Raw genomic sequence first — 12,440 nt, 5'->3', positions numbered from 1 at the left:
TACCTTGAGATCCCAGAGCACTTCAGAGGTCTGGGTTGAGTGCATGCTTTGACTGTATCTTACCTTCAAGTCAGACTGTGAGCTAGGAGTGATTCATCTCCCCCATTTGTGTTCTGGTCCTTGAGGAAAGGACCCTGGCAAAGAAATTAGGAGGGAGCCCCAAGGTTCTTGCTCTGTGAACTTGCATTTTGCCTTTAGCACTGACTATTACTCAATGCTTTGAAAGAGGATGTAATCTTGTCTCCCAGAGCCAAAGTAAGGACAAAGGGCATGAGATCAAAGTCCTATTTGGATCGAGCTCTGTGTAAATTAGGAGAATAATTATATTAGAGGACATAAACCTCTGTGACCTTTCTGTGTTTTGGTAAGATCCTCTGGGTAGCACTTTACCAGACCCTGGAAGTACAGTCATCTCTGGTGTGGAAATACAGTAACCAGCAAGATTACACAGACATTTGGGAAATGCAGAATACATTACCAGTGTGAAAACTAGCAGAAACAGATCAGGGATTGGGTCAGGACAGGAAGGATGATCCTGTTCTCATAAAAAATGCTTTCAAGTCTTTAAGCACCATCAGTCAGAGTGGTCATTTTGGGCAGCGTGTGGTGTGAACAAACACAAATGTGAAGTCTCTGCCCAAAGAAGGCTTAGAGACCATTATTTAAAACAAGATGCAGGACACAACTGTGCCTACATTCATCCTGCCCAGGCATTTGAGATGTTAGAGTCTGGGGTCTGAGACTTCCTGGTGGGCAGTGGAAAGAGTGCTAGTGCCTGGGATGATTCAACTGAACAGGCATCTAAATTATCCCACCAGCTAGGTGGCCAGGAGCACCCCCTGCCTCCCAGGACCACAGGTGTCTGATGACTGATTTGGACATCTCTGGGGGGTTATCCATAGACCATGCTGTGCTGCGTCTTGCTCGGCTCTGCTATACTAACCTGTACAGTTTTTAGCAAACCTGGCATCCCCATAGTAACCCGGAGCACATCGTTCGCACTTGAACCCGGTGGTGTTGCGCAGGCAGTTGCGGCACTGGCCAGTCACTTCATCACAGTCTTCAAAAATCAGGTTTGGGTCTGAGTTGCCACTGCAGTCACATTTCTTACAAGTGCTTCCAATTAGCAAAGGGTTCCCATAGTAACCGGGGGCACACCTGAAAGGAAGAGCAAGTCCAGTGATGATGAGCAATGACATTCCCATCTGCTGTACCGTTTTTATTCTGACCTTATTTATGTCACCAGGAATTGATGACGCTCTACAGCTACTAATGGACAAAGGGCAAATTAGGAGCTGTACTCCTGCAGAGGCTGTTTTGTGCTCTAATCTCAATCTGTACAGTTAGAGATTTTTCCCTTCTTGAACACTTCTGGTATTTCAATCACACCGGTCTGCATTATTATTTTTTAGTGTGTCTTTAGCAGTAAAATGATTTGTTCCCCATTGTTTTAAAATCTATGACAGAATGACCTTGGCAGAGAGGCAGCTCTAGTGTTTATTTTGGTCTGTTTCAGGTTTGGATCTCATCAACTATATTGTGTTATATAGGAAACTGGGGTGAGTGACTGAATTTCATGATGCTGAAACTCAGAGGAAGTTCAGACCTTATTTCCATTATAATGCATATAACAAAGTACTGACCATAAAAGGTTTATATAAATACTTCTATGGTGAGGCACTGGGATGGTTTCTGGCTTTTGCAAACCAGAACAGGCACTGAATCAGCCTCCATTTTTCAGATTTGTTTGATGTTAGCCTGCTGGCTGGGGGCAAAAGGCTGAGAGCAGCCAGCAGCCCAGGAGGGGAGGATTCCTCTGTAGGTTTGCAGAGGGAGAGAGGGAGGTGGGTAACAGCACCAGAGGGAAGGCCTGAAATGGGTACAAATTGCTTTTCATGTCTTGTCGCGTTGGGAAGCATTTCAGTTGAAAACTTGCTACATCTTAAAGTGGAACAGATGTTGAAACCATTGTGTTTTTTGAAAAGTCTAGCCAAACCAGCGATACTTAACATTCCTGGGTGACCAGTGGCTCTAAACTATGACAACAGGTAATAGATTTGGTGTCATCATTTGGAAAGAAGGGAGTTTCTGCTGGTAGCAGGGATTGTGCTTAATCCTACAAGTTAGAAAAGGAACTTTTGCAAAACAACCAGTGAGATGAACAAAGCTAGCACCAGAGTGGGCATGGAGCAGCTTGCAGGAGCAAATCCTTGAGCAAGGGCTTTGCTGCAGGAGCTAGCAGCTGGAGCAGTGTGGAGCAGTGGCTGATGGACTGGAGGGGTCAGCTGGCAGGACAGGGGCAACCCATGCCATTCACGGTGTCACGGAGGGGTGGCAGGAGGGTCCATGACCCAACAGCCTGGGGCGCAGAGATCAGGGACTCATTCTCCTAAACCAGCAATGAAGAATTACTGCAGGGAGGGTGATAACTGTCTGGTGTAGCAACTGCTGACTGGAGAAATCTGAGGATTGAATAGTTGCTGCAGTGATGTAGGTAAGGAGTAGTTATCGTATTTCATCCCGTTTTATCACCTTGTTGTCCTTGTCTTTTTTTCCCATCCATAAAGTCCTGTTTTAAGATGTTGTTTGTTCTGTTGTTTGTGGGCAGGGAGGGTGAGATCTCAGGCAGTTTAGTTTAATTTTCCCAGGTTCTGGCTGGGGACCTGAGCTGAGGTCTATTGTATCCTAAAATCTGAACATAGTCAAATCCAGGTTCTGCTATGTCTGAATGATGAGAATATGGGAGATCTGATATGAGCTTCCAGTTTTGATCTGTTCCTACATTTGCTGATTTTTTTATGTTTTAAATAAAGTAATTTCCTCAATGCTGCTTTGTTCATGTTCCAGTCCTGAACCCCCCCAGTAAAAACACATAAAATTGTAAGCATCTTTATATAAACCAGCTGGCTGCCTCAAATACTGCTTTTGTCAATGCCAAAGACTCTGTTTCTGGCACTGTCAGAATCTTTGGTGCAGATCTTATCATTTGGGTGACCCAGATGTAAAGAATAAAAGTGTGACCTGGAGCTCTGTGCACCCCTCAAAGACTTGTAAATGTGACACTGAGCGCGGAGTGTGATTTAACTGACTTTGGTGGAGTCACTCCCCATTCCCATGGCAGTTAGAGCAGGCAGTGATGGGTAATGCTATTATTCAGTCATGCCAAAAGTCTTGCTATAATTTTCTCCTATTTCAGCCAATGTGAGATTGTAGTGTTTTCCCAAATTTCAGAATTTCAGTATGTTTATGAGGTTTGAACAAGAAAAAATATCTTCTGTGTTTTTTTAAAAAATAATGTGTAGAACCATTTGATTTTTTCTGAACTCTCAAAATCTTGCAGAGCTGCTTTTTCATTTTCTGTAGTTAGGTATTTTCCAAATGATTGTCTGTCTAACATGGCCACCAAGCACAGAAGCCACTGAGGAGTTCTGGAGTCAGACCAGTGTTTTGCTTACTGCTATCCAGATCTGACCTTCAGCCAGCATCTACCAAAGACTGCATGCTATTCCCATCAGGCCCACAATGTCTGCCCTCTGATCAGGACAAGATGATTTTTTTTTCTTCTTTTCTGAAATATAGCCTTCAGTTTACTTGCCAGAAATATAGTGGACAGTTCCTCACATTCTCACAGATATATTTTGTAAGTGCTGCTTTTTATGGCCATCTGACTCATTTTTATTAGCCATATCTCCTCATCTGGAGTAGCTGCCTAAAACAAATAGAAACTTTTAGAGCTAAAGATAAATGTGTCACCTTCACTTTCCCCTTTCCTTTGTCACACAATGCATCTCATAGGGCTGAACTGCACTTGGCCTCTTTTGAATAGTTGGTAGCATGTGAGAAGAGCAGAGGGTGCTGGATGGAAACATACTGCTCCATCTCTGTACTTTATGGCCTGAAAAAGTAGAGGGCTGTGGTAAATGTCTTTTCCTCCGTTGTATCAATAAATGGCTTTTTGTTGCTAACAAAGAATATTTCCTCTCCTATAATAAAGCTGCTAAGGTATCTTTGTTTCATTTTGCAGCCATCTTTGCTTCCTGTAATTACCAATGAGTAAGAAATTAACTTCCTCTTCCCTGGCAATGCTAAAAGAACCTTTTTATCTATTCACTTTGGACACTAAAGTATCATTTGTTCAGATGTATTTTATCATTTGGACATTAACAAAACCTGGATTTCATCCATTACCACCTTAATGCCTTATTGCTGAAGTCTAGGAGCAAAATGATTCATTCCTAAATTTCGAATTGGGAAGCTGGTTTTCTCAGTTCCTAGCAAAGGCCTCCGTGATTTCACAACACCGTTTGCTGGCAGACATGAACTGGAGAGGTTTGTGCCAAGCCCTGGAGCAGCACAAGAAAGCCCCCTGCACGAATGCCAGAGGAAATGAAGCAGATTGCCTCCCGGTGTGCTGCTCTGGGGATCCCACGCGCTGCCCGTGGAGGGGTGCCCGTGGAGGGGTGTCCTGCAGCTCACTGCTCCACGGCACCAGTCACCGACTGCTGGGGAGAGCTGGGAGGGAGAGCGGAGAGCAGTGAGCAGGACGAAGCCTTCCTCTCCCTGGGGACACGTTTGGGCTGCAGGGAAGGGCAGGGGCAATGCCCCTTCTTGCTCAGGATCCCCCAGTCCCCCTGCCAGCCTGTTGACAGCATGAGAGCTGTCAGTGGGAGCAGGGAGTGGTGGCAGTGCCTAGTAGCAGCATATGTGAGGCAGGGACTTGCTCTTTAGCAAGTGGACAGGGACAAACAATGCATTTCTCATTAGTCTTTGAAACGTTCTTCGTCGTTTCTGACACAAATAGGAGTAGGACCAGGAGCCTACCAGAAGGAAAATCCTGTTTGCCAGTGCTTGCTGCTTACCCCAGCAGTTAGTCAAGAACTTAACACGGTGACCAGGACATGGTGATTCCTTTCTGTAGCTTTTTCTAACTCATTTACACAATTTTGCCTTCCTTGAGACAGACGCACTGTGTCAGGCTGGGTAGTGACTATTAGAAAACAAAGCTGATGCTATTTTCTTCTGTTACTATGCATCTGCTACTCATTTCATAGGATTTGAATTGCTTGTAGTCTAGGTTGACATTTTAATAACCATTAAGAAACCTCACTGACCTTTTAATTGTCTGCATTACCCTTTGTGTATAAATCTGACATTTTAGAAGAACAAAAGAATACAGCCATAAGCCTGGAAACAAGGGCGTTTTTTTTTATTTTTGTGCCATCTGTCTAAAGGGCTTTCAATATTGCTGTCACCATGTTAGTGATGCAGAGGTAATATGCTGATGTTTTTGCATCATCTGTAAGGGCAAAAGCCTTCATTCTTTTTTTCATCTTACCTTTTTCATATTGATTTCTCTTTGCATCTTAAGCATCCCCTTTCTCTCTTCTCTGATAGTTACGTTAAGTATCATTTGAATTCAAGATTTGCCCGTTAATGACAGTGGACTGAAGTCTTAAATACTTCAGGGGCATTAAGGAAAAACAAAATGAGGTGTTCAGGGAAGCCAATGTCTGAACCATCCTATACCCCTCAGTCTTTGTGTTAGAACTGTTTTAATTTATTGGCTACTCAAGGAGAACTTCTGAATTATAATCAGGCCTCTGACATCCACTGAAACATCATCCATGTGTGTTCATAATGAGTAAGATGGCCCTTTACAAGATAGGAGAATAAGTTATATTTCTGCTGTATAGCTCCATTTATTTGTGTACTTTGTTATTTAGAGGATATTTACCAGAAATTGTTTATGGGCATAAGGGAAAGTTGAAAAGCAACACTGGCGTTGGTTGTTTGCTTGACTTTCTTGAATTACGCCTGAGAAGTACATTTAAAATTTAACTAAAAAAGCTGCATCTGCCCATTAAGAATTTGACTAGATAATTGATTTTCTCCTTTGCTTTTGAAAAATTTATTTGGTGGAAGCCTGCTATATGTTTTAGAGTGGTGAACTGCAAGAGGCATCTATGTGGTAGTTATTTTTCACTTCAGCTGTTGTTTCTGATTTGTATTTTGTATTTTGATTTGTAAATTGTATTCCTTTTAGGAAGATCACCACATGAAGGTACACAAAGTGCAAGAACTTGATCAAAATGCATCAGATATAAATATCTGTCTTACCCTGACATGTCTCCACAGCAAGTTCTTATGGTTTTTAGTAGGAACTGAATGAGATCCTTTAACATACATGATTTAACCCGATGAAAACACATGCACAAGGTTTCTTCCCTGTATGGGAAGATTCCCTCAAGGACTCTGGACTTCGGTATCGTTGTCCAGTAAGTCATGCTGTTAGTTTCTTACCTTTCACAGTTGGGTCCTGCATAGTTTTCCTTACAGACACAGCGCACGCCTCCACTTTTTCTGTAACAGGAGACTGCAAAGCTGGAATTTCATTAGAATGAATAGTTAGAATAGCAGGTAATGGCAAACACTTGGGAGTATTTCTTTATTACATTATGGACATTTGCTGTCAGTGTGAGCTCTGGCTCTTGGTTACTCATTGCTGAATAGCTATTCTTAACCTCTGTATGTTTTTCACATTATACCCCTTTAGTCTTTTTAATTATTGTGGAAAGCACTAATTGGTATATAGCATATGGAGCTATATAAATACAGATATATAGAAGTTCTTGTCTTGCAGTGTAAATCAGACATACCTGCAGGTTTTGATATACACATTTTAGATAAGGGACTTAAGATAAATGTGTATGGCATGTAAATTGCTTTCTGTCTCTTATTCTAAGGGGTAAAATATTGCTTATGAAAGACACCACAGTGAGCACTTCAGGAACTGAGATTCTGGAATGGGTGCAACAGTTCTCTATGCAAATCCTACAGTTTTCCTCAAATCCTATCTGGAAGTACTGAGTGGTGAAACCTGAGCTCAGTGATGTCATCCTCATTTACAGTAACTGAGGCTGCTCTATCATCTCTCTGAGTAAGCTGGAAAGAGTCTGGGGCCCCTTCTGAGACCAACATGCCAAGTAGTGATACTGATTGCAGTAATGGCTTGGGCTGTATGTTCACTGCCATGATTCTAAATCATGGATTCCTTTGCTTTCTTAGGTTTCCAGGATTTAGCAAATGTTTAACTAAATATGTGTCCCAAGGAACAGCAGCAGCCAGATGTGGAAAGTGCAAATTGTATACACTTCAAACACAGTGATGGACATGGCTTAAATACATGTTCAGGAAAAAGACATACAGTCCTAAAGATATTTCCAGTTATTTGCAGTATGTGTGAGTAAATTCCTGCCAGCACTGGAATGCATCCAGAGTAGTGAGTGGCAGCAGTTGTCAGCTTCAGGCTCATGGTTGCTAAAATGTAGGTCCTGAGTTGTGCAGTGCTGGGCAGCTGTGGCCAGGCTGCATCCCCTTCACACAGGACAAAAGACTCTGAGCGATGATAAAGAGCATGATCCTTGCACTGCTTGTTCCAGGAACGAGCAGCATTGAAAGGTGACAAGGATTCCTCCATAATTTTAGTTCCCACCAACATTTCTCAGCTGGTTGGACAACCAAGGTCAAATAAATCTGCGCCTGGATCTCTGCTGTCTCAAAACATTTCATATAACCAGAGAGAACATAAAATGAGATTTTTCTCACAGAATTCACAAATTAACTTCTGAAAAGCTTTTATGAGAACATATTGAGAAAATCACAACAGTTTGGCAGCCTTCCTCTTCTTTTACAGAGGCTAATTCCTGCACGTAGTTGAAAAGAAACACATTGTGGACTTGTTATGAAATAAGACTGAAGCTTCCCTGAAGTTTTACATTTTTGTGATCTTTTAGGAAAAAAAAGTTCATATAATTCCCTCAGGTTTGAAAAGAAGTAACATCTGCTGGACTGTGAAGCAATCTCCATCCTCCTTTTTTTATTCCCAAGAGACATCATTACGCTTCATGTGTAATGTCCAAAATTTCCCAGGATAGCAGATATGAAGATAGTCTGGTCAGAAAATCTAGAGACACACAGATGAATCCCAAGAAAAAATATGTATCTGATGAGTCTGTTAGTTTACAGATTTGGTCACTTTGTCTAACTATTATGAATTCACTGGCTATTTCCAAAGTAAAACAAAGTACAAAACAACATCCTTTGGATGTTCTTTATTTAAGGCTTTTAATGCTTCTCTGCTCTCTGGTAGAGTTACTGGTTTGCCTTAATATAAATGGAGTAGGATTAATGGAGGAAAAATGAAAAAAATAAGAAAGACTGTTGTTCTTTGAATTTAGTTATGCAAGGCTGAGTGTTGCTCAATCATTATTATTTGCCTGTTCCAGCCCCAGCTGAAGGCTACTGCTGTGGTCAGGCCTCTCTCATGCAAGAAGCTGAGCAGGCAATTTCTGCATGTTATTTAAGTAGGTGTATGAGGCAAATTGGGATCAGATATTCCTTCAACTATTGTCTTCAGGACTTTTCTGAGGGAAAACCCTGAAAAATTGAAGTGGATTTTTACTGAGGTAGTTTTAAAGGAGTGACACATCACAGAACATAGAATATCCTGAGATGGAAGGGACCCATGAAGATCAAGTCCAACTCCTATACTGCTGCTAATGTTGAAGCATCTGCATTCAGTCTGCTTGCAACTTTTGTTCTCCCTTCCCAATCCCATGCTGTTGTCCTTTTGGGTTTGAGGCTTCCTTATCTCTAGTGGTCTTGAATAGGAGAGGCATATGTCCCTAGCAGAAGGGCTAAGGAGCATGTTGAAGTTGGGAGTGCTCCTTGGCCTCTGCGCCCATCTCCCATTGCACTGGCAGAGATAGCCTGTCACTCAGGTGCCTGCTGGTCCCACCGCCCCGAGCCCCTCAAGGCTGACGGGCTGGCCAGCTCCCTGCTGTGGGGGGGCACTGCTGCAGAGCCTGGTGGGCTGCAAGACTGGGCAGGCAGATGGATGAATACAGACCCAGCCATGCTCTGTCAAATCACTCTGTAGGGAGGACAGACTAGACCTTGCTTGACTGATCATGCTTAGTAAAGACTGGATCTTGTGTGGGAGTGCCTCTTGTGCCGTGCAGGTTGTCGTTGAAAGAACAGCTCCTTACACTGAAGTGGGTGCTCTGTGCCCAACAGGTTAAAAAAAAAAACAAACCACTTTCTTTTGCTAAGGAAAAAGCACTGCTTCTGACTGTTGTATTTCTACTATTTCTGGCATTACAGCCACTACTGAAACTGGAGAAAGTGGTCTGCTTCATCTGTGAGCTTGCTCACTCCTAAGCCTTTTTACATGTGAGCAAAGCCAGGTTCTTCCCCTGCCTCTGGAGTATTTTTATCTCTAATCCAGGCAAATCTGCAGTTTTTCAACAATAGCTGTTCTCCACCCCACAGCCCTCCTCAGATATCTGCAGCTCACTGCGAAAGCCAAGAGGTGATCTGTGGGAGTTTGGATGGAGTAATTTTGCTCCATTGCCATTTTTAGCTGCAGCTGAGCAAAATGCAGCTCATCTCACCTTAAGGCTGTATGAGTAATCCTATAGCAACTGCAAACAAACACAGTGAGGAAAGTCCCCTTTGCTTAGAAGCCCTGCTGAAAGCAGAATGGGAAATGACACAAGGGGAGTATGTAGCTCACTAAAAAATAGTTTCAATCCATTGGCAAGTATATACTAGCACCTCCTCTGTGCACTATAGTGGGATTTGCATAGGTGCCTCTCTCCCAGAGCACAGACCTCAAGCAAGAGGAAGTTGATAATTTCTTACAGCTGCATTACTGATGTGACACTAACAGTTTCTAGTAGTTGGTCATGGTTTGTAGTTATTTGTTTCTTCTGAAGGCACAAAGTGGATAACAGTTGGAGTTCTTTGGCTTGGTCTTGGTTTTCTGTCAGGCTTTGGAGTTTCTTACCCAAAGGTAGCTGGGCATCTGCTGAAGGGGCACTGTACCTGCCACAGGGTCCTCCAGTCCTTTCCTTTTAACAGGTACTGTACTGACCAAATCCAGCTGCTGTTGACTCAGGAGACTGCCAGGTTATGCTTTTTTGTGGTTGGTTTTATCCTCCAGAGGTCATGGATTGATCTTTCTGTTTGTCTGTCTGTCTCAGCCACATACATCTCTGAAACCACCTTCCTCAGGAATTGGTCTTTAAGGGATTCTTAAAAGTAACCAGACAGCTGAATAATCTCTCTTACATAAAAGAGGGTAAACTTGAATTTGCTCAAATATTTTTTTCCTCCCTCTTGGTAAGAATTGATATGAGCTCTTAAGGATATTTTACACGTTCTAAATGAAATGCTGTTCCCTGTGGTTATAAATGTGAGCAGCTGGTAGTCCTCTTATTTTCCCCTGGATGGCAAGGGCAGCAGTCTTTGCCTCCTGCATCCAGGAAGGGATGCTGACCCCACCTTGGAAAGGGCCAAAGCCAGCCCAGATCAAAGAGAAGCAAAGACTCTTTACATACTTGGCAAGTGCTGGCAGGGGGCAGGGGCAGGGCTGGCAGAACGTGGGCACTCCTCTGACAACGTCACCAATGAAGCCATCTGGACATTGCTCGCAGTGCTGTCCTGTTGTGTTCCTCTGGCAGTCCTTCAGTGGAAAGAGAGAGGATGGTGAAAGTTAAACAGAGGTGGTGCCTAATTCAGAAATAATTCATGTAGCTGGAGTCCCAGCCAAGCAGAATAGGGGCTGATGCCAGACCTCGACCCTTCAAGGCATTGACAGATGCAGTCAAACCAGCTAACACTGCTGCAAATAAAAATGCTATAAATGATTACACTGGCCATCCAGCAAGAGTTGGCAAGGTGCTCTACAGGACAGAACAGACATATGTGCCTGCCAGGTGCTGGAGCAGAAGCAGCACTGCCTGTTGTCAGAGATGTCAAAGGTACTCAGGTGTAGCCAGCAGCCCTGTTTTGAATTGCATGTGCCAGCAGGAAAAAATCCCTTTTACTGACACCAAAAAAAAAAAAAAGAAAAATATCTGCTTGTAGAAACTAGCAACATATTTCAGCCTAGATACAGGTTTCAGCAAGGCTGCTTCTTGAACTTGATGACTGGAAAAGAGCATCGGGGCAATCTGCCTGCAAATGGTGGCTAATACACCAGTGGCTCTGATGTTTTTCTCCTGAGATGAAAAGTGTTACAGCATGAAGGGATGTGTTATTACTACACCTTGTTCTCAGCCTTAAAGGAGGTCCACTTAATGAAGGGAAGAAGTAGGAGTCTTCTATAAGTGGCCTTTCTATAAGATACAGAGCAGCTGTACAAAATGTCACTCACTTTACAAGCAAGCTTCATCTCCATGGTTTAATGTTTGTGAGGAAATAAGCTTCCTCATGCCAAGGGAAACTGATCACCAGCTGATATTGTTGGGACTCCATGGAAGTAAATCAAGCTGTGGTAATTCATACAGAATATTTTTTCCAAAATATTTCATGATGCTAAGTACAAAATTGTGCCTCTCAGATATTTTCTATCACAAAAAAATGTCAAGGTTAGCTGTAAACAGTTCTAAATAGATTTAAGTCAGTATTGTTATATCTTTTGTTTTGCACTTAGGTGCCACAGGTTATGTGGGTTTTCCCCCTAGGCACCTGGCAAGGTGGTGGGTGACCGGTGCAGAGTGCATGAACAGTGCTCCTGCATGCTGCAGGACTCCTGCAGATTCCTGTCCACCTTTCCACTTCAGCAAAATACCCAGAAGTTGTCATCAAAACCCCACAACCCTCCAAATTCTAGCTGTCTCACTGAATTACTTTAAAAGAGTAGAAAAGGTACAGAAGTGCTTTTCTTTCTTGCAACTGTGCAATGAGTTTTTCACTGTCCCTGAATCAGAACTCTCCAGTCACACCATTTTGTACTGATACAGTACAGATGCAAATAGCTCTGCAAGGCTTGAGGCAGCAAGGAGTCAGCTCCATGGCAGAAATATGTGAAGAAGTACTCTGTCAGTGCATATTTCCTGTGGTTTTGGGTTAGCGTGCTTGATTCTTTTCTCTTCTGACCTACAAACAGCGGAACATGGAAGCTGCAGACTGATGGATATGATTTCCATCCCTGGTAAGATGACAGTGTCTATAATAAAGAAGATCTCTGAGTACATGACTAAGCATCGTCTAATTCAGGAACTTCTTCTTCACTAACCTTCTGGGTAATGGTGCAAATAAGCAAGTGTATGAAGGGGAGCCAAAGGACATAACATATCTGGACTTTCAAAAAAGCCAACTAAGTTGTCAGGGGACTTGAAGAAAGTTTCTTTTACAAACTGAAAGCAGATAAAGACTAGGAAGGAAGGGTAGGATGTAACAGTCACTTTTCAGAATTGGGAAGAGTTACTATTGGGATCACCTAGGCCTTGGTGCTGACACCATTTTGGTTCATTATTCACCCGTGTGTTACAGAGACCAAAAATGGTAGGGCAGCTCAGCTGGAAGAGAAGGGCTGGCAGGGTGTGTTTGGGTTATGTAAAATTGCAAAGTTGGTAAATAAGCTGAATGCTGCA

The 12,440-nt window shown here is 42.9% G+C and overlaps 1 protein-coding gene across 2 annotated transcripts in view; it reads right to left on the bottom strand.

Annotated features, from left to right (window-relative positions):
- LAMA4 (laminin subunit alpha 4) overlaps window positions 1-12,440 on the bottom strand; it is a 106,281-nt gene that overhangs the window by 59,799 nt on the left and 34,042 nt on the right. For both annotated transcript variants that reach the window (XM_074819295.1, XM_074819297.1), the window contains exons 3-5: window positions 10,401-10,525; window positions 6,301-6,381; window positions 944-1,158 (exon numbers count right to left, since the gene is read on the bottom strand). In XM_074819295.1, the coding sequence (XP_074675396.1) occupies window positions 944-1,158; window positions 6,301-6,381; window positions 10,401-10,525 (421 nt within the window). The remainder of the gene's footprint in view (window positions 1-943; window positions 1,159-6,300; window positions 6,382-10,400; window positions 10,526-12,440) is intronic.

This window comes from Strix aluco, chromosome 3, assembly GCF_031877795.1.
Source record: "Strix aluco isolate bStrAlu1 chromosome 3, bStrAlu1.hap1, whole genome shotgun sequence".
Classification (NCBI taxonomy): Eukaryota; Metazoa; Chordata; class Aves; order Strigiformes; family Strigidae; genus Strix; species Strix aluco.
The sequence above is the reverse complement of the archived record's forward strand: the minus strand, read 5'-3'. Positions and strand labels throughout refer to the sequence as shown.